The sequence below is a fragment of the Paramisgurnus dabryanus genome, chromosome 1, assembly GCF_030506205.2.
Source record: "Paramisgurnus dabryanus chromosome 1, PD_genome_1.1, whole genome shotgun sequence".
NCBI classification, from domain to species: Eukaryota; Metazoa; Chordata; class Actinopteri; order Cypriniformes; family Cobitidae; genus Paramisgurnus; species Paramisgurnus dabryanus.
Genome location: NC_133337.1, coordinates 57,829,309 through 57,856,335, shown reverse-complemented (window position 1 = coordinate 57,856,335; position 27,027 = coordinate 57,829,309). Strand labels below are relative to the sequence as shown.

The 27,027-nt window shown below is 35.9% G+C and overlaps 2 protein-coding genes and 1 long non-coding RNA gene across 4 annotated transcripts; 2 read left to right on the top strand and 1 right to left on the bottom strand.

Moving 5' to 3' along the window:
- The first annotated feature begins 119 nt into the window (after nt 1–119).
- Nucleotides 120–3,342, top strand: ankrd22 (ankyrin repeat domain 22). Its single transcript, XM_065242578.1, has 6 exons — nt 120–268; nt 850–1,041; nt 1,274–1,381; nt 1,654–1,731; nt 2,621–2,719; nt 2,831–3,342. The coding sequence occupies exons 1-6, from the start codon at nt 248–250 to the stop codon at nt 2,906–2,908; spliced, it is 576 nt and encodes a 191-aa protein (XP_065098650.1). The 5' UTR covers nt 120–247; the 3' UTR covers nt 2,909–3,342.
- On the bottom strand, nt 3,196–27,027 carry lipf (lipase, gastric). 2 transcript variants are annotated; one of them, XM_065242575.1, is made up of 10 exons: nt 26,894–27,027; nt 21,701–21,812; nt 18,853–18,970; nt 14,616–14,814; nt 14,034–14,143; nt 8,974–9,110; nt 8,740–8,886; nt 8,157–8,228; nt 4,279–4,347; nt 3,196–4,071 (listed from the first exon to the last, which is right to left on the bottom strand). In XM_065242575.1, the coding sequence occupies exons 2-10, from the start codon at nt 21,806–21,808 to the stop codon at nt 3,838–3,840; spliced, it is 1,194 nt and encodes a 397-aa protein (XP_065098647.1). In that variant the 5' UTR covers nt 21,809–21,812; nt 26,894–27,027; the 3' UTR covers nt 3,196–3,837. The 2 variants fall into 2 exon arrangements, with proteins under 2 accessions (XP_065098647.1, XP_065098646.1); XM_065242574.1 differs by lacking the exon at nt 26,894–27,027 and adding an exon at nt 26,595–26,733.
- Nucleotides 23,633–25,856, top strand: LOC135720447 (uncharacterized). Its single transcript, XR_010521284.2, has 3 exons — nt 23,633–24,016; nt 24,367–24,494; nt 24,952–25,856. It is a non-coding gene; the product is annotated as an uncharacterized lncRNA (long non-coding RNA).

Sequence of the window (27,027 nt, the reverse complement as noted above, 5' to 3'; positions counted from 1 at the left end):
TAAACTGGAATGGAGTTGGTCTACACTGGTTTAAAATTATTAGAAATGAATGTGGTGACGAATCCACCGCAACACCTGAACAGCCGTGATGACGTCATTGCGCCAGCGTAATCGTTAAATGGCCACACCCTTATCTAAGCGATGATACAGGCAGACGAGTCACGAGAGGCTGTTAATAGTTTTATATTCCTAATTCGGATAAAGAGTTTGAGTTTCATTTTGTGACTAACTGCTAAAAAGAAGCCAAATGGGTATATTGTACTCGGAGGTGAGTAACGTGCTGTCTTAACCCGCCTTCTGTGTCGATTGGTTATTTATTAACTACGCCAGTATCCTGTGTCCACTGCTTTGTGTCATTCAGGCAGAACACACACGTTGTCTATGTTTTCAGGCAAACTGGTGAAAACATAACTTTGAAGATTGTCATACAAGACTAACATCGAAGAAACAGGAATCCTTTAAAATTGAGAGGATACTATTATTAGTACAGTAATAGTTAAAGTAGTAGTTGTTCTGCTAGTTGTATTAGTATAAGTAACCGTTTTCATGGACATCTTAAAATATAGTTTACATAAACAAATTAAGGAGTTGTTTGGTTTTGCCACATGCTCTTACACCTTTATGTGCATTGTTATGTAAAATAATATAAACTTGGCACACTTTTGGTTATGTTTGGAAAGGGTGTGTGCATGTGTGGTGTACTGTCCTGAGTATCTGACATTGTCAACAAACCTGTTTTTCCTCCCACCTGGGTCGCATGTCACTCATAATTCATAAACTGCTTACTTTCATGTTTCAAGGATGTGACACTGAAACGTTTTTTTGTGCTAACTTACTTTATTTCTATAGCCCATGTGTCAAGCAGCATATGAAGATGATCTCATGAAGGTACGAGAACTGATCTTGACCGAAGCTGGAAATGTAAACAATCAAGATGAGAGAACGGGAGACACACCGATCATAGCCGCCTGTAGAAGTGGAAACATCAGGATTGTCAAATACCTTCTAGATCACAATGCAAACGTATCCATTAGAAATAAGGTATTTGTTCAGCTTCAGGAAAATAAAAAGTACTGTCAAAAATTCACAGCACCAATATTCTATTAAGACAACATGGGCAGGAGAATTAAACAAGACCTCACCTGGGGCATAGGGCAACATGACACCTCAACATGTTTGCTCAAAGTATGAATATGTTTTATTGACAATTGGTTATTTTTTCTGTTCAAACTGCATTTTCATGAGCATATGTATGTGCGTATTCTTCCTTTAGAAAGATAGGACTTGTTTGCACTATGCTACAAGGAGAACATTCACCTTCCTGGACTACCTGATGATCATTATTTTGATGCCTATTCTGTTAATTGGCTATCTCATAATGGTAAGTCCCCCCCATTGTTAATTCCACATATTTTTGGAAAATGCTAATAACAATCGATACAAAATATGTTGAAACTTTGAAAAATATATACGTTTATATGCTCTGTGCGATACGATTACTTAAGAAGCTTAAAGAAAATGATTGTTTTGTGGTCATGTTGTGTGCATGGTAATTTCATTGGTATAATCATTGGTAGTGCCATGTTCCACCAGTTCAGTTATAGAAACGTATGTTTTTTTGTGCTTTACTACTGTGTTTTATTCTCCATAAAGGTAGAAAAGCAAAAAAAGAATGTGGCTCTGATGGAGCTTCTGTTGACCAGTAAGGTGGACATAAATGCTATAGACTATGTAAGTATATAAGTAAGTAAATTAAACAAACACACATGCACAACTCCACTGCTACCCCGGATAAACAACCTCTATCCATTGTTTTCATAATGCTGGGTTCTGAACAAGTTAAGCAGGATGATTCCAACTCCTAAACAGTGTTAATAAGTCAGAATGCATGAAATAGCTTTAACCCCCCCCCCCCCCCTTAACAATTATACTTTATTTACATCAAAAGTGCATTGTGGTGCCACAGAGGGGTCGTCTAATCATTTTTTGACATCTTTTTTTTTAAATGAAGAGTATTAAAATCTATCAAGTAAAATGAAATTTATTGTAGTTTGTTAAAGCAACACTGTGTAGTTTCCATGTAAAAATGACTTACAGCTCCACCATGTGGTTGAAAAGCGCAACAGTGCCTGGTATCAGACACTCTTCTGCAGGCAGGGGGAGGGGTGGGGCTGTGTTCCCTACCCTCCACCGCCACTTTCAGAGTGTGCTTGTAGCAGCTAGGAGGCTGCTCAGGTTGCAGCAACAGTACAATTTGTCCAGTTAAAAGTTGTTCTATCACTGAAATAATTTTAGAGACATAATTTAAAGGTAAAAAAACTACATAGTGTTGCTTTAACTGTATATGACTTGGCATGACAAAAATATATTTTTATTTTGTAATGTAATCATCATATCAAAATGCATAAACCTATCCATTGTGGACTATATGCATGTAACTATAGGCCAGGTTTTTTACATGCAGTATTTGCTGGGATTTCCTGCTCCTAGCTATCCATCTAGGGGTCCTCGGGCTGTACATTTTTGAAGACCTCTGATTTACATTAATTTCCATGTCAGTTACATTCCTTATCTTGCCAAAAAAGGAGGTTAACATCTGTGTACATTTGCATATTTTCAGAAAGGGAACACAGGACTTCACTATGCTTGCCACAGAAAAAGTCAGAGAATTATTCCATTGCTGTTGTTGAAAAATGCAGATGTTTCAATAAAGAACAAAGTGAGTAAATGAATTAGTTTAGTTTAAATGTTGTTAAAAGTACTTCAGTTACTATGCATCAATAAATGCATGTTGTGTGTATGATTAATGTGTGCATTTTTTCTTTTACAGAAACATGAAACACCACTAGATATTGCAAAAAGACTAAAATTCCACAAAATTGTCGCAATGTTAACAAAATCAATGTAAAAGTATTAACAGAAGGCTTGTATGTTACATTATGTGCAGCAGCAGTGTCCTTGTCATCTGACTGGAGTTTCACATTGACTTTGCTCCAATACCCACATAAAACTTGCACTTCATCACATTCTCACAGATTGTATCACACTTACTGTTACAAAAATACATTTCTCACATAAATTATGTTGCTATACTGATTTCTATTTATACATACTTGTGTTTGACTGATTTTGGTTTTGTTAAAAGCAATGAAGTTTTTCATATTAAACATTGATAAAAGTGTACTGTGAATTCAGTTTTTTATGTTACGCAGTTAAAGTTGGTTTTTATTACTGTAATAATAGATTTGAATTTGGTTTGTGCTATATTGTTAAAGTTGCTAATAAAACAAACACATTTGTAGATTTGTATTAAGACAATAAAACTATGTAATTTTTTCTGTATGATGTCTATTTTATTGTTGTATGTTTTTTGGGCTTTATGTCATGTTTTACAAACATTTAAATTCTTTGACCAACATATGATTTCATTGTTAAGTCTATTCAACTATCCTTAAAGCATATGAGTAAAATCAAAGATGAACATAAAAACGTGTAATAATTCCATTACATGAATAAATCATAAAATCGGCAATAAAATGCTACAGTACAGTCAAAACTAATAGTGGTTAGTAAAAGCTAAGCCAAAAAAACATTGTAACCATTTCTTTGGAAAACCTCTGTCTTTGGATGACAAACTTTTAAAAGGCTCAGACTTGCAATAACATTCATAAATTGCAGACTAGGTTACCAGCCCCAAAAAACAAAATAAAAATCTTACAGCACAGTGAGGTAGAACATTAGTTTCATCTCACAAGATATGCACAAAAAAGACAAACCGTAATTAATGCTTGAAGCTAACACTGATGTTAAAACCTGACTTTCAATCAAAATGTCCCTTTATGCATACTGTCTCATCAGTTCTATCATTTTGTTGTACATTTCCTGTGGGGCATCCAAGCCCCAGATGAAGTCCAGATGCTCCCAGTGTTCGATGTTGCGGTGATACACCAATTTAGGTATCTGTGTAAGCAACACAGCCACGTCCTTAGGATCTGCCAGAGTGTCCTGTCCACCCGACCACAGAGCTGTGGGTACCATCATGTCCTGAACGTTGTACGCAGGAGGGGTCGACTGAATAGAGAGAAGCAGGATATTTGTGAGCTAAGGGTATCTCCTAACATAAGAACTATTGGCCTAATGTCATCTAAATATAACTAAAATACATGTCTCATTGAATAGGAGAAGAATGAAACTAAGAGACACGTCTCATTGAATGGAACACATTAAATGTACACTGTAGTTAGTGGGGGAAATGGCTTATAGAAAATGCTTGATTACCTGATTATAATGTGCCATATTTCCAGCTTTTCCATAATCGTACGCCATCAGTTTACCATATTTCACAGCCTGTTCCAACAATACAAGCAAAGCATTAAAAATCAATTTAAAGTATAAAAGAAGAAAAGTCAATACATTACATCTGGCAGTACCACTTTAGCATAGCTTAGCATAATCCATTGAATCTGATTAGACCATTAGCATTGCGGTAAAAAATACTTGAAATCTTCTGTAGTTACATTGTGTACTAAGACCAACGGAAAATTAAAAGTTGCGATTTTTTTAGGCAGATATGGCTAGGAAATATACTCTCATTCTGCCGTAATAATCAAGGACTTTGCTGCAGTAACATGGCTGCAGCAGGTGCAATAATATTAAGTAACGCATAAAAATAGTCCCCTGCTATTGAAAGTAACCAAGGGACTATTTTCGGGCAGTGCATAATATCACTACACCTGCTGCAGCCATGTTACAGCAGCAAAGTCCTTGATTATTATGCCAGAATGAGAGTATAGTACCTAGCCATTTCTGGTAAAAAAATTGCAACTTAAAATTTTCCGTTGTTCTTAGTCATAGACTGTAAAAAAAGATGGACGACGCGACGTCGCCTCCCTCCATTGTAATGAATTGAAGCCAAAAATGTCCGTCCACGGTCGCCGCCATGTTACGTAAAAACGTCAGTTTGGAGCCAGGGCATGCGCAGAAGGAATCGTCCGTGGAGCCAGAGGCGGAGCCGCGGTATCAAACTTCCGCCCAAACGCTCACGCGACCAATTACACCACGCCAATCTTAACGACACGCCCCGTTTCTATAGCATCAAATAACTAGCTAAAATGAAAGTTGTCACAAAAATGAACACTTGAACATATATCAATGTGATAACAACTACTTAAAAGGACTAAAACTATCTTTCGGAAACTTTTATTGGAAGTGTAAATAATTTTTTATTTAGAGCAGAGTCCCATTTGTTTGAATGGAGAGGGCGGGGTTATGACTTGTACTGCAGCCAGCCACCAGGGGGCGATCAAAGAGCCAGAGGCTTCACTTTTCAAGACTTATGAGGCACACCCGTTCTTAGTACACAATGTTTTAAATAGGAAAAATTTTGAAACTTTTTGTTTATTTTTTAATGTGATGCTAATTGTCTAATCAGATTCTATACAATATGCCAAGCCAAATGGATTCCAAAACAGTAAAAATCTAAATGTTAAACTCTAGGGGAGATGGAAAATTAGCATATTTTCAGAAAAAGTAGAGTGTCCCTTTAAAATGTACAGTCTTGTTCAAAATAATAGCAGTACAATGGGACTAACCAGAATAATCAAGGTTTTTAGTATATTTTTTATTGCTACGTGGCAAACAAGTTACCAGTAGGTTCAGTAGATTCTCAGAAAACAAATGAGACCCAGCATTCATGATATGCACGCTCTTAAGGCTGTGCAATTGGGCAATTTGTTGAAAGGTGTGTGTTCAAAAAATAGCAGTGTCTACCTTTGACTGTCCAAACTCAAAACTATTTTGTACAAACATTTTTTTTTCTGGGATTTAGCAATCCTGTGAATCACTAAACTAATATTTAGTTGTATGACCACAGTTTTTTAAAACTGCTTGACATCTGTGTGGCATGGAGTCAACCAACTTGTGGCACCTCTCAGCTGTTATTCCACTCCATGATTCTTTAACAACATTCCACAATTCATTCACATTTCTTGGTTTTGCTTCAGAAACAGCATTTTTGATATCACCCCACAAGTTCTCAATTGGATTAAGGTCTGGAGATTGGGCTGGCCACTCCATAACATTAATTTTGTTGGTTTGGAACCAAGACTTTGCCCGTTTACTAGTGTGTTTTGGGTCATTGTCTTGTTGAAACAACCATTTCAAGGGCATGTCCTCTTCAGCATAGGGCAACATGACCTCTTCAAGTATTTTAACATATGCAAACTGATCCATGATCCCTGGTATGCGATAAATAGGCCCAACACCATAGTAGGAGAAACATGCCCATATCATGATGCTTGCACCTCCATGCTTCAATGTGTACTGTGGCTTGAATTCAGAGTTTGGGGGTCGTCTCACAAACTGCCTGTGGCCCTTGGACCCAAAAAGAACAATTTTACTCTCATCAGTCCACAAAATGTTCCTCCATTTCTCTTTAGGCCAGTTGATGTGTTCTTTGGCAAATTGTAAGCTCTTCTGCACATGCCTTTTTTTTAACAGAGGGACTTTGCGGGGGATTCTTGAAAATAGATTAGCTTCACACAGACGTCTTCTAACTGTCACAGTACTAACAGGTAACTCCAGACTGTCTTTGATCATCCTGGAGGTGATCATTGGCTGAGCCTTTGCCATTCTGGTTATTCTTCTATCCATTTTGATGGTTGTCTTCCGTTTTCTTCCACGTCTCTCTGGTTTTGCTCTCCATTTTAAGGCATTGGAGATCATTTTTTGCACCTCTTTATAGGTTTTCCCCTCTCCAATCAACTTTTTAATCAAAGTACGCTGTTCTTCTGAACAATGTCTTGAACGAACCATTTTCCTCAGCTTTCAAATGCATGTTCAACAAGTGTTGGCTTCATCCTTAAATAGGGGCCACCTGATTCACACCTGTTTCTTCACAAAATTGATGACCTCAGTGATTGAATGCCACAACTAATTCAACTAATTGCCCAATTGCACAGCCTTAAGAGCGTGCATATCATGAATGCTGGGTCTCATTTGTTTTCTGAGAATCTACTGAACCTACTGGTAACTTGTTTGCCACGTAGCAATAAAAAATATACTAAAAACCTTGATTATTCTGGTTAGTCACATTGTACTGCTATTATTTTGAACAAGACTGTATATGTAAAAGCAGATGTTGCTGTGTGTAATTGATATCTGTGTTATTACATATATTACATTTTGGCAATGTGTAGAACATAATAGATGTGTTTCATTTTATTTCCTGTCTCTTTATAGGTTCCCAACATTACCTGATCTTACAGGAATTCTTATTTATTGTATGAGGTGGCTAATCTGTATAAATTCATATAAATATGTATGATGATTATTATTATAATTATTTGATCTAAACCAAATTTCAGTATCTAACACCAACCATCTCAGTCTTTAATTTCACTTAAGATATATTTTTGCACCCTGTCTGTGAAAACCCATAATAAAAGTCATTCAGGTTCCCTGAATAAAATTATCCTACATAACGTAAAGTACAATCAAAATATAACCTTGATATCTTTAATATTGACGAATGTTAATATCTTTACTATTACCTGGATTTCACATACAGTATTTTCTAAAAAAATAAAAATAAAACATTGGTTGCACAGCCTACAGAGATGACCAGAATAACATTTCACTACAGGCTGTATATGAATAACTGTGTATGTAACAAGTGAACCAATAATAAAACCCCACCCCTAAACCAAACATCAGTGGGGTGAAAGTAGATTGTAAAGAAATGTACAAATGAGATTGTACAGTACGGTATGAAGTCATATTTTCTAGCCACTTAATAATATAATATAATGCAATAAGACTTTTTTATGTTAAAAGTGGTAAACAGAAACCAGTGCATTAAATTGGTAACCATTAAGCAGAGTTTCTTCCCAAACTAAGAATTTTCCTTTAAAAAAGAAATAAAACGAATACATTGATGCTTGAAGAGGACATGCAAAGTAATGTTGCAGAACAGGTCCAGTAAAATGTTAAATATCTGAACAAAGCCCTTATTGTGACATCAGAGAGGCTCTTCTTATCTTACTCTGATACTATCAAAAGAACCATCACTTGTTGGTCTAATGTGAAAACCATTGACTTTAAAGGTACTGCAGATGGAAAAGAAAGTAGAAACACAAAGATGATAGAAGATCATTTACCTGAGCCCACTGAACAATGTTCTGTACTGAGGTTCCGGCTGGGCAGTGTGTCGTGTACACGGGTGTTCTGGTCTGAAGGCAAGAGAAAAAAACACGCTCTTTTGAAAGTTGAAAACACCCTTTGTGTCTAAAGATATTTTAAAGCTTGAATGTGTATAGATTGGATACATACAATAAGCAGTATGAAGACAGATTTAAAAGGGCTAGTTCACCCAAAATTAAAATTCTGTCACTAATGTTGTTCCAAATCTGTACACATTTCTTTGTTCTGCTGAACACAAAGAAAGATTTTTGTAACCAAACAGTTTGGAAGTCACCTACTATATAAGTCAATGGTGCCTACTGCATGATTACAAATATTTTCCTTTGTTGCACATAACAAAGAAATGTACACAGGTTTAAAACAACATTAGGTTAAGTAAATGAAAGAATTAGCATTTTTGTTATATCTCTTTAAGACATATGATATTGCTATCTGGGTGTTAAGGTGTCCGGGTGGTTGTTAAATATATATCGTATGACTTTAGTAGGCTTTAGAAATAATGCACGAGTTGAAATATCCCTTTTGGAAATGTTGTCATACCATGTTCAGGTTCTTCTCATCAAAACCGCACAGGAGAAAGAAGACGTTTCCACAAAGCACGCTCAAAGGCTTTCTACTGCAAAACTCCGTGGCAAAAAACTTGATCAGCTCATTCTGAGGAAAGAAGTCTTTCTGTCCAAACATATCCTGCAAATGTAAAGAAATGTGATTGTGCTGATGAAAAGGGTAAATGACCATCACAACAGAGTTGTAATGTATAAATAAACTGCTTACCCATATAAGAAACTCTGGAATTACAGCTAACTTGGCCATTGGGCTTTTTGTCATCGCCACTGTGGCAACAGGAGCCAGAGCGAAGAACATCTTGATTTTACTGGCCAGCTCCGGCATCGTGGAGAAAGCCATGAAGGCTAAGATAAAAGAGTGAAGAAAAGGAATTTATACACTATACACTACATGTATAGACACTTTAATTCAGAACTACCTACAATCCATATTTATTTTTTTCTCTCTTTATTAAGATACAAACAGAAAATACAGGACAGATCATGTAAAAAATGTAATTCAAAGCCCTTTACATATGAAAGGGGAAATCTTCTCAACCACCACCAATGTGCGGCATGCACCTGGATGATGCGAGGGCAGCCATATTGCGCCAGAACGCCCACCACACACCAGCTTATTAGTGGAGAGGAGACTGAGTGATATAGCCAATTAGCATATGAGGGATGATCAGTAGCCCAATGGGTAAGTTTGACCAGGATGCCAGGGCACACCCCTACTCTTTATCAAATGACATCCTGGGATTTTTAATGACCACAGAGTCAGGACCTTAGTTTAACGTCTCATCCGAAGGACAGTGCTTTTTGACAGTATAGTGTCCCCATCACTATACTGGGGTGTTGGGAACCACACAGACCACAGGGTGAGCACCCCCTGCTGGTCTCACTAACACCTCTACCAGCAGCAACCTGGTTTTCCCAGGAGGTCTCCCATCCAAGTACTGACCAGGCTTAACCCTACTATTAGCTTCAGTGGGCAAGGTGTCTTGGGTTACAGGGTGAAATGGCTGCTGGTAAAACCCCAGAGGATAGTCTGTTCTTTTACTGCGTGAATGCACAAGATCGGATGCACAAACTTGAAGAGTATAGTTCATTTGATTCGAACATGTACACAGACGTCCGATATGGTTTAACACTATGGTGTTGGTGTAAATAAATAAATACACAAATGCATAAATTAATAAATACATGTAGAAATATATAAATAAATAGATAAATATAGAAATGACTGTAGTATAACAGAAATGGTGCAAAAATAATAACAGTAAAATTTAATACTACAACTATAACATGTATATTTATTTATGTCTGCATTTATGTATTTATTTATTATTTTATTTCTATATTTATTTATGTATTTATTTATTTATGTATTTCTACATTTATTTATTAATTTATGCAATTATTATAGTCATTATTCTTCAGGCAAAAGTCAGTATTTAGTGTGAATACTGGCAGTAAACACATCTTGAACACTTCTGAGGAGATTGACGTCCTGATGTAATTAGATTAGATATAGAAATTAGGATTTGATTTCATTTAGGTTTAAGAGAGGCGGCAGGTTCCTGCTATTCCTCAAGTGTACGGGGAGGTCACAATGAATACTTGACACTTTAGCTTATCATTTTATTCTGTTTTGTTATTACTGCGTACAAATTTCCTGTATTTTCTGGCTGTATTCTAATAAAAGAGACTGAGATATAATTATATATGATCACTATACCATTGCAAAAACAGCAAATCTAATGGTAGCATGGTGGCCTAAGACATTTACACAGTACTAAAGCAATAAACCCCGAGAAGCAGTGGGTTACCAGTGCATTTTATAACAGCTAAGGGGCGTTGTTAGGCACGACGCGAAGCTGTTATAAAATGCACTGGTAACCCAACGCTTCGAGGGGTTTATTGCGTTTATAAAACGGTTACTTCATATGCATAACGTTAGCGGGATTTTATAAAATAAAACCCAAAAAAGTTGTAATTATATTAGTACAAATATTACTCTTCCGCCAAACAAAGTAGTTCCTCAGAATCAAGTGTGACTGAAACAGAGCGCAGTTCCCAACCAACACAGACACAGCAAAGACACAATGAAAATATGATTTAAGACTGGTGTTTATTTTATAAATCACCATTTATCTAATTTATACATTAACATTTATATCGTGCAACTGTTCAAATATGCTTGGAAGCATGCTGAACTCTTTCCCCGTCAGCGTTTTTTTTTTTTTTAAGTTGCCACCCAGTTTTAGTTTAATGCCTTCCAGAAAATTATCTTCTTTATATAAACATAAAATATCAAATGAAAGAACAGACCATCCGCTTTGAAAAAAAAACAAACAAAAAAACATTTCATCTTACCTTCATTTGATCTCTTATCACCTCTCAAATTTTTTTATTAAAAGCGGAGATAATTCCATTTTTGTGAAGAACTTTAGTAAGAGATCAGATTCAGACGGAGCCATGAACAGTACTACACGGTGTTTTCAGTGAATGCGTCAGTGTTTAAGTTGAGTAAGATCGCCACCCAGTGGATAATAGCGGACGTATGAACTTGAGTTATAAAATCCTCAGACAACGTTTTCTCTTTATCGACGAGATGACTCAACAATATTTATTGAAATTCATCTGTATATCGCCATTAATTGTGCAATTGTAGACAAATTAAAAATATGATTTAAGACTGTGGTGTTTACCGTATTTTCATAAATCAATACGCAGTAACAGTGGCGCAGTGATACTAATGTAATGTGGTCTGAACCGTGAGGTTACCGGTGTATTTTATCACGGCTTAGAACGCGTTTCAACCAATCAGAATGAAGAACCAGAACTGCCCGTTTTATAATGTACATTTTACCAGTATGTGTGTCCCCTAGGAATAAACCCATAACCTTGTCATTGCTAAGTTACAGGTAATACAGTATACTTGCATACTGATACTTATTATTAGCAAACATAAGTTACAATGCTTTAAAGGGATAGTTCGGCCAAAAATGATATTAAACCCATGATTTACTCACCCCCAAGGTGTCTGAGTTGCATATGTCCATCGTTTTTCAGACAAACACATTTTCGGATATTTTAGAAAATGTTTTAGAACTTTCAGTTAATTAAATGTGAAGTTACGGGTCCACGACCTTCAAGTCCAATAAAAGTGCATCCATCCTTCACAAAATAAATCCAAACGGCTCCAGGATGATAAACAAAGGTCTTCTGAGGGTAATCCGTGCGGTGTTGTTGTAGAAATATCCATATTTAAAACTTTATTAACATAAATAACTACCTTCTGGTAGCGCCGCCATCTTAGACTCCTCTGTATTCAGGAGAGAGTATTAGCGTAGTGTACGTACTTTTCTTAGTGACGTATGACAAATTCGGAGGGTGGGGGCACAGAGCAGCAGCAGAGTAGCCTCCGTAGGCTGCGTAAGCTCTCATCCTGAATGCAGACGCGACTAAGATGGCGGTGCTACGGAAGGTATTTATAGACCTTTCTCACGGTAACCGGAAATACGAAATCGGCGTGCAAGCGGAGTTCCTGTCAAGCGTCAACACACTAGAAAAACATAAACCCGGGCAAGTTTAAAATGGATCAAAGAGTCTACACAACTTCGTTAACGGATTTGCCAAATATTACATTTGCTGGTGTGACACGACTAATGGAGGAAAACTTTTTCCATGAAGAATTTGTCCATAAATTTCTAGGTAAGTAGAGAGCGAGTCTAACTGTTACTGAACTGTTAACTAAAACGACACATTATAAGTCTCCCCGGATAGCCTGAATCCACTTCTGTTTGACTACACCATCAACAGGGAATTGATGGAACAGATCCGGCTTTTTACATTGCCTTGACTGCGGAGTAGGGGTGGGCGATATGACCAAAATCTTCTATCACGATAGGATTAATTTTATATCATGATAACGATATGTATCACGGTAGAGTTTTTTTTATGTTTTAATCAGGTTTAAATCTTTAATACCATAGAAATGTTAATAATTCTCACAAAAAAACATATACAAGCATAGAAAGAAGATAAAAATAAACAAAACTTAAGCTATCTGAAGATAAACAGTTAATGATATAAGAATGATAATAAATAATTATGCATGTATGTATAGGCCTATATATTTTTATTTAAGGTAGAAAAGTGATTTAATCAGGAGCAGTGAGAGATTTTCTCTCAATGCTGTTTGATTAACACGAGTGACAGACAGGAGCAAAATTAGGTAACAAAGTCCGGATCCAATACACTGTTACACATGCGCTTTCTCTTTTAGCTGTTTACTTTCTCTTAAGACCTAACTGGTCGTGTTTATGAGGATGCTTGCAAAGACGGGAATTTTGACGCGTATGTCTATTTAAGGCCAATAAAGTGGAACAATACTCACGAGCTGAATGAGCAGCGGTCGCGCGGCTTGCACGCTCCTCACAGACAGAAAGAGCAGCGGTTGCGCGACTTGTCCGCTCCTGACACACAGAAAGAACACACGCATACAGATCTGTTGTCTGTGTTTCAATGGCTTAAAATAACTTGTTTTAAAACTGCAGTGCTTAAATACGTGTACAAACGTTACGTTTTCGCGACCACGTGCACAGGAGCGTGACGTGGGCGCGTAACCTCGATAGAAACGATAGTCCAAAATCTCTACCGGTTGACAAATTTCTACCGGTTAATTATGTCTACCGGTTTATCGCCCACCCCTACTGCGGAGGAAATAGATTTCCGCGACGATTGCGTATTTCCGGTCATAAATACGGAAGTTGTGAGAAAGGTCTATTTTCGTTAATAAAGTTTTAAATATGGATATTTCTACAACAACACCGCGCGGATTACCCTCAGAAGACCTTTGTTTATCATCCTGGAGCCGTTTGGATTTAATTTGTGAAGGATGGACGCACTTTTTTTGGACTTGAAGGTCGTGGACTATGGGTGGACCCCGTAACATTACATTTAATCAACTGAAAGATCTAAAACATTTTCTAAAATATCCGAAAATGTGTTTGTCTGAAAAACGATGGACATATGCAACTCGGACAGCTTGGGGGTGAGTAAATCATGGGTTTAATATCATTTTTGGCCGAACTATCCCTTTAAGTTTTACGCAAAACTATAGTGGCACCTGGAACTTACTCATTTACAAAATAACAGATCCAGCAATTCAACAGTCAACACAAGATGCATAAGTAGGATAAGCATATTTTGTAGACCACTGATTTAATGAATAGAAACCCAGTCTCCCAATTCAACAAATAAGAAGAGAATGAGTGATACCAATAGTGGTTCCCTGGGAATGGCCAATGTAAAAGATTTGCTTCTGGCCAGTGGTCTCTGTAATGAAGTTTATCACTGCAGGAAGATCCTTTTTGGCCATTTCATCATGACTGCATTGCACAGACACAACAACAAACAGAGAAATACAAATTTTCAGTTCTGGGTTCTGTCTCATACGTTATTAATTCAAATAAGAAATCGAGCAGGAAAACTATATGTGCTTTTCCAAAAGGAAAAACCAATGCTTGCAAGGGAGCAAATGAATTGTGTTCAAACTAAACACAAGTTTTAGGCTTTGCATTTATTGGGACCCAATCTGGATATGCCTGCATGTTCAAGATTGGTTTGTGCAAGACTATGATTTTAGTAAAAAGTTATTTTTGTATTAAAATTTTAATTTTGAATACAAAGGGTGTTTATTAGTTAAGGTTTAATTTGAAAGACCCTCATGCGGGTCTTATTCTGAAATGCTGTGCCTTGCTAGCACTGTAATAAGTGTTTCTAACAAGACAGACTAAAATAATATGATATAATACACCCTACTAATAAATATCACACAGTGTTACAGTTCTCATACAATACCTGAACTCCCAGTATTCCTTTTCTTTAGGGTTAAGGTGCTTATGTTTTCTGGACCAGGTGTTCCCACGACTGTTGCCAATCCACACATCGAATCCAGCATCTGCTAATACGAAGCCAAGGCTTGTGTTGGGAAGGTTTGTTATCCAGTTACTTCCAGCAGCAAGGAGACCATGTTGAAGGAACACCACAGGTTTGACTTCTGCAATAATACATACTGGATTACCAGACTGATAAAAAGTTAAGGTTGTACTTAAGATGATTCAATTCACATCCATTCACATCCGGTTGTGACGGTGGCCAGCAGAGGGGGCTTGTGCATAAACTATCGTCCCATCATGCCATCCTTTCTTTTTTGGGAACTTTATCGCAAATATCTGTCAAACACAGGATGTGAGCCGGTCCTCTTAGTAGCACAAACAGACCTTGAGCTGATAGCATTGTTTTACTTCATACCAGCCATTCCGTATACCCCCCTTAAACCCCTCAACTCATACAGCAAGATTTGGGCAATGGTGCAGACACTTAACATTTTACATAACTGCAGAATAATCCCATGAGTGTTGCACAATGGTTCACAGTAGGGTTTATAGGAAATGAAGTTCATAGGAAGGAAATAACTGCTTTAAACGTACTATCATTAAATCATTAAAATGGCTAAATTATTAACAAAGATCTGTGTAGGTTTAACCAATATGCACTTTCCCAAGTGAGTCTTTGAAAAATCTCTCTTGGTGCTAAAAACATTGCAGTCCCCTGGCGTTTCTTTTGAGTTGTGCAGCACAACGTCCCCTATGACTTGGAGAAGTGGGACAGCAGGAAATGAGATGCATCTTCAGTGCACCACCTTCCATGTGCCTATCGCACCGAACGTCACAGTGCTCGTCGCCAGCCCTCCACTGAACAACAGATTGATGGCTTTTTACTTATTTATCACGAATCAGAATGTATTATTTACATCCCAGCGAACATAAGCGCACCCACAGGCTGCCTTAAGAGGGCTGTAAAACAAAAATGGCACACGGTTCATATTGTTAAGATGGTCTTCAAAATTCCCCAGCTTCCTGATTAAGCACGGCTGCAAACGTACCGAACGCATTTCCTTGCATTCATTTGCATAAGCCAATTTCCGATTTATTCTGAAGGTCACCTCAAGAACCCAGCCAACAATAGTCTGTCTGATACAATGACTAAAACTAGAAGATGCACAAGGCCAAAGTTTCTCAAAGGCCCTCAAATTCCTTTGGCAGAGGGATTTGTGTCTGAGAAATTCTCATTTAAAATAACATGAGAAATTGTGTTAGCACAATGAAGGAGGGTGAAAGCTAATGTATGACTGCTGAATTGGTTTTCCGCTCCAGTGGGATCCCTGGTGAGATCAGCACGAGAGCATGAGCTTTAGAGATCTCTTTGCTCATTAATGAAATATGGGCAGAACTAAATATCAAACAACTGAATACTGATGCCAGAAACAGACTGATTCCTTGCAGGGTTGCGAATATAATAATACACCATGCATTAAACTAAATTGTAAACTGAACTGATTTCAACCTGCAGTATCATCACAGACTTTCTATTGACATTTGTATATATCTGAGGACAGAGCAGATGATATAACATCAGATTTGTATGTAATATGTAGGGATGTTAACTTATTTACTTTTTATGGGCCCTGTCATACACCCGGTGCAATGCGGTGCAAGGTGCAACGCGTTTTTGCTAGTTTTAGCCCAGCTCAGTTATAATTTTTTTTATGTCCAGCGCTACGTTATTTAAATAGCAAATGCATTTGCGGACATTTGTGCGCCTATGCGCGTGCTGGTCTGAAAACAAGGTGTGTTCAGGCGCATTATTGGCTAATTTGAGGCAACTAAAATAGACTACGCCATTGACCAACTAATACCTGGTCTAATGTCAATATTTTTTGTTTTCTCACGAGTTTGCATTAACATGTAATCGATAAGTATAATGAGATGAGCATATTTGGCGTGCTGTCCGAGGAGAGGGCTCCGAGCTCGGATTTTAGCCCGAACCCAGAGTACTCCCCCCTCTTTAACTGGGATAAATGAAACTAGATGAGAGTGAGGTGATGGGGTGGAGGAGGGATGCTGCGAAACTGTCACGGGAAAGACGAGAGGGACTGCTATTTATAGGCACCTCTTCCCCTCTTCCCATTCCGAACTTAGTTAAATAAACTTCATTTAAAGAGCGCATTAGTAATATGCACATATTAAAATTATAGGATTAAAATGTAATGAGTCTCTTGGACGCAAATGAGGACAGTTTACAGGACTTTAGAAGGCGTCAAGCTGAGATCAGCTGGCAGAAGAGCTGCTTCACTTGTAGCCTGGTAAGTAAGTAGATTTATGCAAACATTTATTTTTTGCATATTTGCGAATTATTCTTATAAAAAACGTTTTGAGATTACAGTGATCGTGCATCATACTTTATCAGCAATTAAAACTGCTTATTTTACTTATTACTCCATTACTGAAATAACGACTTTTAAACAGAACCAAAGCTTTTATTACAAAAATAATTATTTCAATAAATAAAAAACATTATTCCTAAACTGGCTTACAGTTTTTCCGCTTACAAACTCTGCTATGTAAATAGGGAATTCGCCTTGGCGCGAGCACCCAAAACATGCCCATTACTCATAAGAAGAATAGGAACAACCCTTTTAGACTGTGCAGCAGGTGCATAAACCATTTTTAGCATCATTGAACTATTAAAAGTGGGTCTCTGGGTCTGGCGCAACCACTTCATAGCTCATAGGTCATAGCTTAGCACAATCCATTGAATCTGATTAGACCATTAGCATCGCACCTAAAAATAACCAAAGAGTTCCGATATATTTCCTATTTTTTACTTGTCTCTTCTGTAGTTACATCATGTTTTAAGATAGATGGAAATTTAAAAGTTGCGATTTTCTAGGCAGATATGGCTAGGAACTATACTCTCAATGATATTACATTGTGCCCGAAAATAGTCCTCTGCTATTGAAAGTTACTCTGGGGATTACTACTATACAAATCTCCTCTCTGCAATATTAATATTTAATTAATCCTCTTGTTTTTTTCTATCAAATAATCTGGTTAACATTTTTAATCAAATAACATCCCTGTCAATTAGGTAAAAGTCACTCATTTATTCTAAGCTCACAATCTAAAGGCCGAAGTATAGTCCATTATTTACTTGTACGCGAGAGTCCGCATAAAGTGCAAATTACTAAATCATCAGGAGAGTGTGCGCTTACTGTATGCGCACTGCTGGATTTTTAAAACCTTCCATACATTTTGCGTGTACAGGAATATGTAGTACGTAGGCTAAGAGACATATGCAATTTCTCGCAATTTGCATGCTTCAAATGTTTCGGTCTGTCGCATTCACATGGGGAAGAAAAGGTGTTGTGTGACCACCCATTAATGCACATTTGATCAGATCAGTCAGATATTATATGGAAACAAATTTCTTGTGTTAGATAAGACACAAAACTATTCTCTGGAATTCCTTGAGAATTAAGAAATGCAGAATCCTTGCACATAAATCCTTATTCAGGGAAGGTTTTATGTAATTTTATTTTATTCAGTTGCTTGTATTTGTGTTTTTTTGTTCAGTTGCTTGTATTTTTGTTTTTTTATTCTGTACTTTTTATTCTTTTTTTATTGAAATTGTTGTTTTATTCTGTTGTGATTCAATGTTCTTGTACACCACTTTGAGAAGCTGCTTTTAAAGGCCCTATATAAAAAATTAAGTTATTGTTATTATTAATTCATTTAAGAAACAAGATTTTGCCATAAACACACGTTCTCACAAAAGGTCAGGAGATCAGATTATTCATGAACAGAAAATACAAATACCACATGTGGGTTGCGTTTTTTTTGTTCTCCAGCGGTTATGTAAGTGTTACAGGAGATCCTCCTCCATGCAATCCAGAGTGACTCATCTGAAACCACTTTCCTCTATATATCACTACATGACTATAAAAAACCACGGGAAGCTAAGATGTGACATCTCAACCGGTTCATGCATGTGACAGCGTGTGTATTTATGTATGGAAGCAGGATCAGAATCAGTGAATGGTGAAGTATCACACAGAGATTCCACTTTCAAATAGCCACGTCAGTGCAGACAGCAAGCTCCTATATTTAATAATTCATGCTGAATCGAGCCGGACAGAAGCATGAATAGGCTCATTCAAATCTTTCTTACTGGTGCAACTTTCCCAAACCCTTACCTTGCCAGTCCTTGTTTTTGACCCCATGTGGGATTCGGTTGATGCTCAGGATGTACCCATCCTCTGTGACCACTTCGAATTCTTCAGCCGGGTAGCCCCAGTGTCTTATGATCTCGCTCTACAGGAAACAAACACAGTGAATATGGGTCCAAGGTATATACCAGATAGCACTGAGATACCAATATAAACAAAGTTCCAAAAGGGAAAAGCAATTATACAAAACAATTCATATTTAAAATAAGTCAATCTTTCAGAAATACAGCTGTTTAAAATAGCAAAAGCATTGTTCTGTGTAAATAAATAGAACATAAGTTAATACATGCACTGCAAAAAATAGCTGGCATACATTTAATGAAGCAAGTTTTAAGAATAGTTACACTTCTCCTTTTTTTACCCATGGCACTCTAGAATTTCATAACACGGTTTCTTATCCCCATAACAGTTTAGCATGCCAGTATTTATAAATGTACTATAAATATAAAACACCAGTTCAGCTTAAATTCTTAGTTTAGTCATTTGTCATTTCAAGAGCATAATTATTTATGTTGCATGGTATCACACTGTTGCCCCTCCTGCAGATAGAGAGATAAATAATAATCAGAGACTTGAAAGAAACTGTATGAGCCTGTTGGTTCCAGACCCGTCATGCAATCTCCCCATGCATAATTTAGGGCACCGCAATTTCTCACTTCCCCTGGGTCTTCAGTCTGCTCATTCTAAGGATAAACCCACTGCTGGCTCAACACACATTATGGTGAGGGCAAGCACTGGGGGACGCGTTCCTCTCTTTCTCTGTGATGGGTTTTTCCCTCTCTCTCTCTCTCTCTATGAAGAAATGACTGAAATGAAATGTTTCAAGAACTTCATAGCAAGTCCGATGAAAAACAGTTGTGACCAACAACTTAAAACACAGGCCCATATTTTAAAGCAGGAGTTTTCAACCTTTTTCAGGCTAAGGACCCCTTAATAGATAGAGAGGAGGAGCAGGGACATGTACATGGTACAAATTAAGGCTGGATTCACATACTTTTATGATAGTTAGCAGTGTAACGTATCACAAAACTCACGGTTCGGATCACATTCCGTTTTTGAGCCGTATAACATTCATAAAAAAGAACAAACATGCACAATAAGTAAGGTCTATAATTGGCATTAGAGACAGAAATTGAATCAAATGAATTGTCTTTATAGTGTATATTAAATATAATTATTATTTTTTTGAGCTCAAGTAGTGATTTCTCTTTGTCTTGGGTTGTTTGATTAACATTAATGACACAGACTTAAGTAGGTTAATTGAGGTAACTGTCTCTTTAAGATAAGCATGGACCTAGTTTCTGCCTCTAATCTATGGACCTTTTGCGACTAGACATCACAGTGGAAATGAATTATACACGAGTGAAACAGGCAAGATAACCCACAACAAAAAAATATCTTGTTGTGCTGTTGAGTGTCAGAATAGGAATGCCAAAAAAATATGGCTTTCATTTTAATAGAATACGGGTTATAGAATACGGCTTTTTGCTGTCTGTTTCCTTTTTGTGTTTCTTATAGCGTTTTCATCACGTTATGTTTATAATTTATTAAGAAAGACTAAAGGCTTGAATGGGTTAAAAGCAATAATACCATTTATTAAATATTTCATAATTTTTTCATTTTATATCATATTATATATATTATTTTATATTATACCATGTTGATTATTTTTCTGTAAACCGCATATTAACTTGTCAAATGTTTTTAAAACAGGCACCAGAGCAATGTTTGTGGTAAATGTGGTATAAGCAGAATAATTTACTTGAAAATTGAAAATAATGCACACCCGCGGAGTAACGGCACCCCACTTTACCACCTTGGGTGTGCATTATTTTCTTATAATTCAATGGCCCGTTATCAATTATTCCGCATTACCACCTTGGGTGTGCATTATTTTCTTATAATTCAATGGCCTGTCGTCAATTATTCCTAACGTATTTCTTTTTGCTTTTATAGCATATGTCTTCTTTCTTCTTCCTTTGTCCATACTGTGTGTGTTCTAAAATTATTATGCTTACATACTTAATAAATATATAAAGGAAATGTAAAATCTTGAATCGGACCATTGGTGCTCTTTAATATAAAATTATTATTAAGTCATATACGTGATGGCATGAAGGTGAGTAAATTATGAGGGAAGAAGTAAGTTGTTTGACCCGATTTAGAACTAACTAATAAAAACGAACAAATACTGTAACAGTCTTATCATCATTTCTGCAAATAGATTTCTGACCTGTGTAAATCATCAAACAATGATTACAGGATATCATTGTTTAAACCAAAAACTTGTTCAGTTTGTTTCATATCTAACGGCACCTGATAGTGCATAAATGCCATTTAGAGTTTAACTCCCTGTATTTGTCAGTGGGATAAAGAACGGTCTAATCACAACTACTATATGATATGCTGAACAGGTAAATAATCTATCTGTCCTGGTTTCTCTTCAAGTTAAAAAACTTTGATTAACTTTCTGGAACAACAAGAGCAAATATACACTTCAACAAGTGATAACAGTTTTCACAATAATGTGCACCCAGTGAGTCATTTTGAGTCATGGGATAGAGAACAAAGTGCAAAATTTTGTGTATTACAGAAATAAAGCATGTGGTAAAATGGAGAACTGGAAATAATATTACAAATCATCTGCAAAGTTCACTTCAGGCAATACATTTATGATTTAAACAGTTTGTTTAGCCAAACAAAGCTGCCAAAATGAACAGGGCTAACGGTAGTATACACAATTTGCAATACAAGAGCAGTTTGATAAAAAACAAATGAAACGGCTAATTATATATATATTATATAAGCTACTTACAATGTTCATATTTACTTCAGGGTCCAGTCCTGGGTTGTCTTTGAAGGATGGCCTGCCATCAACCATCCCAAATGTGATCAGTGCCAAACAAAACAACAGCCACGCCATCTTCCTGTTGATCCACAAACGGTTAACTCATGGTACTGTATGATATGCATGGTCTCCCCCAAAACACCCTGTTTTAAATCTTCATTACTTACATGAAACTGATCTTAGGTAGCCCTATTCATTACCAAATGACACAGCATCACGTGACTACAGTACACATACAGTACAATACACAGATTATGCAAAGTTATTCAAAGTTATGCAAAGCCGAAACAAATGTGAACTTTTTCAAATTATTCCCGATAATGTAATACCAGAGCAGTTTTAAGGAAACAAACAAAAAACTAAACTTGTTAATATACATAAATTTAATATGAATACAGTAAGTTATTATCCTTGCCACCAAACATACGATATGCGTATTTATATGTTATGATAAGTGTATATTTGCTAAACGTATTTATAATGTATTCATAACATGCATATACATTGTGTAGTTTTACTTTTAAGCCTGCGTTTTCTCAAAAGTAAAGGAATTGTTTACATACAGTGGTTTTGAAGGACAGGTACTTCAGACAAACCTGAAGCCATGTGTTGCAAAAGCATTTCGATATTTCCGTCAGTGCAAACGACAGGTTTTGTTTATTCGCATTGTATAAAATGTTCACTCACTTCGTCGTAAATTCGTTCATTACTGTCGATTCTTTGCAACACATTTATGCGCACGTTATGATCAGCTTCACGATTTGATATGCGAAGAATACATCGAGGTTTCAGTAAGGGCTTATTATATATGGGAAGCCAAATTATCTTTTAATGTAGCCAGCGTTACTCGTCGTAATTATATTTTTACTAGTAAGAATTAAATTACAGAGCTCTATAATTCAATTATTACTAGTAACAAGTTCAATTGTAGAGCTCTCTAATTAAATTTTTACTAGTAATAATTCCAATTAGAGAGCTCTACAATTCATTTTTTACTAGTAACAATAACAGTTACAGAGCTCTATAATTCAATTTTTACTAGTAACAATTATGATTATAGAGCTCTCTAATTCAATTTTTACTAGTAACAATTACAATTACAGAGCTCTACAATTCAATTATTACTAGTCATATGTCTCCATTGACTTCCATTCATTTTTAATTATAGAGCTCTCTAATTCAATTTTTACTAGTAACAATTACAATTATAGAGCTCAGTAGTTACATTTTTACTAGTAACAATTACAATTATAGAGCTCTGTAATTCTATTTTTACTAGTAACAATTCTAATTAGAGAGCTCTGTAATTCAATTTTTACTAGTAACAATTACAATTATAGAGCTCTGTAATTCAATTTTTACTAGTAACAATTACAATTGGAGAGCTCTGTAATTCAATTTTTACTAGTAACAATTGAATTACAGAGCTCTTTAATTGATTCATTACTAGTAAAAATACACATTAAAGATATGTGTAATTGCAGAGCTCTGTAACTTAATTAGAGAGCTCTGTAATTCAATTGTTACTAGTAAAAATTGAATTACAGAGCTCTCTAATTGTAATTGTTACTAGTAAAAATTGAATTACAGAGCTCTCTAATTAGAATTGTTACTAGTAAAAATTGAATTATAGAGCTCTGTAATTGAATTATAGAGCTCTGTAATCAAATTGCTACTAGTAAGAATTCAATTGTAGAGCTCTCTAATTGCAATTTTTACTAGTAAGAATTCAATTACAGAGCTCTGTAATTCAATTATAGAGCTCTGTAATCAAATTGTTACTAGTAAGAATTCAATTGTAGAGCTCTATAATTGCAATTTTTACTAGTAACAATTGCATTACAGAGCTCTGTATTCAGCGCCATCTTATTATGCTAATCGTGCCTTATGCATATTCATCTAGGTCGTATAAAGTTGACTGGGGGAAACAGGTTTTTGTTGCAGTGTTTATAATAATATATTACTGTAACTTAAGTAACAACGTCATGAAATAATGGATGTCGTTAATAAAGAGATTATTTCGCGGATAACAATAACTTTATTTTCATACGGGGCGTGGTCAGTTTGCAAACACAACACCACTTGCTCGTGTCTCCTGCCTCAGCTCTGACTTTGACAGCAGGCCGGGGTTTTTACACCAGATCGACAAATTAGCAGCATATTTTAGTTAAACCCTGCGGTTCATTTTGGGCTTGAGGTCCATTGGTTGCATTGATATCACTGGCTTGCATTGGATTAACAGTGGAAACGCGAGTAGCATAGACAAGATGGATAACAAACAACGTAAGTACTGCATATATTACGCTTAATTTGTTTTACGTTAAAACAGTTATTGTGTCTTGAATTGTGCAGCAAAGTTAACAAAATGTTAGCCAAAGCTAACTTTACTCAAAACGAACTCCTTATTAGCTTGTTAGCATGCTAGCCTGCTGTCTTCAGTCTGAAAGTTTGTTGAATACGCATTGTATTACCATTTTAATTAAGCTAACTTCATTTATTAAGGATACAGATTGTCAATAGTGATTATCAATCTCCTGCTGCCTTATTTAAATGATCTGTGGTCTAATTTTGTCTACTTTCAGTATTCGTTTAATTTGTTGTTAAACTGTACTGTGATTCTTGTCGATATCCAGATGTCTCTACTGTAACAGCGGCAAATGTGTAAACTAAACTACAACCGGTACCAAGACTTGACGTGCATAATTATGATGACTCCATGATGTCCCACTTCATACATGTCCATAAGGATTATGCTACAGAGGTAAGTTAGGTTAATTTTGATATTACCTTTAGTATAATATTTAGGTATTGTCCTAGTTATTGTGTGTGTGTGTGTGTGTGTGTGTGTGTGTGTGTGTGTGTGTGTGTGTGTGTGTGTGTGTGTGTGTGTGTGTGTGTGTGTGTGTGTGTGTGTGTGTGTGTGTGTGTGAGAGAGAGAGAGAGAGAGAGAGAGAGAGAGTATGGGGCTGAGCATGTTTCCCTCTTTGATCCGGATTAATTTTATTAATTTAAAATTATAGAGCTGTGTCCAAATCTGTGGACAGTAAACTATAAAAGTAATATAGATTATATTTCATTATATAAAATAAAGATTATTTAACATTAAGATATATATTTAATTATGTATGGTGTGGAAGTGTGTGCTCTGTCTTATTGTTGTGTTTTCACTAAATATTGTTTTGCACTTTTTCTTTTTTCTCTGTTGCTCCTCTGGTTAGGCATACAGTAGCTAACTGCCACCAGCTGAGAACTGCCTGGTTAAACATGCTGAAGAGAAAATAGAAGATGAGAAGCTGTTTCTCCAGTGTTGTGCTGGTGGATCCACTAATATGCTGTTTCTAGATCTGTTGTGGTGTGTTAACATTGCTATGTTGAAGCCATTTGACATAAAGTTTAAGTTCTTGAGAGGTTATTAAGCACTTTTCAATCTGAGATTTGAAATAACTGAGTTGAACATGTTCAAGTATTTCTTCTTTCATGCATTTCTCTGTCTCTGTCCATCTCTTTCTCTAAGTAGTATGTGAAGCCTGCAGTAGTTCTGTGGCAGTTGTTTGTTTTCTGTGAGTGCTTTGTTAACTAAAATTGTATAAAACAGATTGTCTACCCATGAAATCATAATTGTGTCTCTTTAACCCTTCATATGTTTTGTTAAGATATAGTGACTGCAAAGGCCATAGCATACTGTATGATTGCATCTTTATTTTACCAAGTAATCTGGCAAGACTGAAAGTAGCATTTATGCGGAACAATTTTTTAAAACTTTGAGCAAAAGTTTTTATCCGAAATGTTGTGCAGTAACAAGAAACAAGTAACAAGAAAAATGTGGTTCAATAATCTGATACTGCAGAATTATACTACTGTAAAGGTGAGAAATCAAGTAATTGTGTACAATTAGGATAAACTTTACTTCTGTGTTACTTTCAGCTATATATATTGCAGCTGTCACACTGACATCGTGAGATCAACATATGTACAATTCTATGCTAAAATTGTAACTCTGGTCGCTTGATTCAAAAGTATAATAAATCAAAATTCTCCCGTTTCGTATGTCAGTAACAGTACCAACACGCCATAAAGTTATGTAACACTCCCCAAGTAGCCCTTAGCAAAATTCACGTTAAACTTATCAGGGTAGAAATTTTTATTAATAATTTTGACTTCTACTATAACATGAATTCTCTTGATATGTTTGCTGAAAAGGTTTGTATATATATATATATATATATATATATATATATATATATATATATATATATATTAATTAGAGTATGTAAAATCAGGCATAAAAGGACTTTTATTTTGAACACATGCTATCGCAGGCGGTACTTGGTAAGGAAATGGCTGCAACACCGCATCTATTTAGCATCTCATGAATAGGAGTTTTTACTAGTAAGAATACAATTATAGAGCTCTGTAATTAGAATTGTTACTAGTAAAAATTTAATTATAGAGCTCTACAATTCAGTTGTTACTAGTAAAAATACAATTGCAGAGCTCTATAATTCAATTAGAGAGCTCTGTAATCAAAATTGTTACTAGTAAAAATTGAATTATAGAGCTCTACAATTCAGTTGTTACTAGTAAAAATACGATTGCAGAGCTCTATAATTCAATTGTAGAGCTCACTAATTGGAATTATTACTAGTAAAAATTGAATTATAGAGCTCTACAATTGTAATTGATACTAGTAAAAATTTTATTATAGAGCTCTTTAATTCAATTCTTACTAGTAAAAATATAATTACGACGAGTAGGGCTGGGTACATTAAAAGATAATTCGGCCTTCCATATATTATATGGTTATTATATAGTCCTTACACGTTTATGGCGACAAAATAAAAAAGCAGTTTGTGAAACTCACCCAGCTTCGGCTAATATCTCCATAGCACCGAACTGAACTCAGGCGTCAGTGCTGCTAACCACACTGATAATGATCAAAATGCTTTGAGATCAGCTGATGTTGAACCGCTTTTATCAATCAGCCTTTGACAATGACATTCCCCCTTCCTGTCGACATTTGTGTCGTTGGCCTTTGTCTCGAGTCTGATTTAATTTAAGTAACTTACTCCTTTATTATTTTTAACTATACTATTAACTTTGTAATAGTGTATGCTAACCTTTCATTCATCCCGTAACGTTACTTTAAATCTATTAACTTACCAGATAATGAGACTTAAAGTTGATAAACTCTATATTATAGTGATCACATGAGTGTAAGACACTTATTAAAACAATTAAGGGTTTACAGCATTATTATTTAGAAGTTTTTACACAGCTCATGTGAAGTGATTAAC

Excerpts from the sequence above, each read along its gene's own strand:
- ankrd22 (XM_065242578.1), top strand. The coding sequence starts at position 248 with ATGGGTATATTGTACTCGGAG. Across the intron at positions 1,042-1,273 it reads ACGTATCCATTAGAAATAAG|AAAGATAGGACTTGTTTGCA; the intron begins GTATTTGTTCAG and ends TTCTTCCTTTAG. Across the intron at positions 1,732-2,620 it reads ACATAAATGCTATAGACTAT|AAAGGGAACACAGGACTTCA; the intron begins GTAAGTATATAA and ends GCATATTTTCAG.
- lipf (XM_065242574.1), bottom strand. The coding sequence starts at position 26,617 with ATGGAGATATTAGCCGAAGCTGG. Across the intron at positions 18,971-21,700 it reads CTGAAGTAAATATGAACATT|AGCGAGATCATAAGACACTG; the intron begins GTAAGTAGCTTA and ends TGTTTCCTGTAG. Across the intron at positions 14,815-18,852 it reads CAAAAACAAGGACTGGCAAG|AAGTCAAACCTGTGGTGTTC; the intron begins GTAAGGGTTTGG and ends GTATTATTGCAG.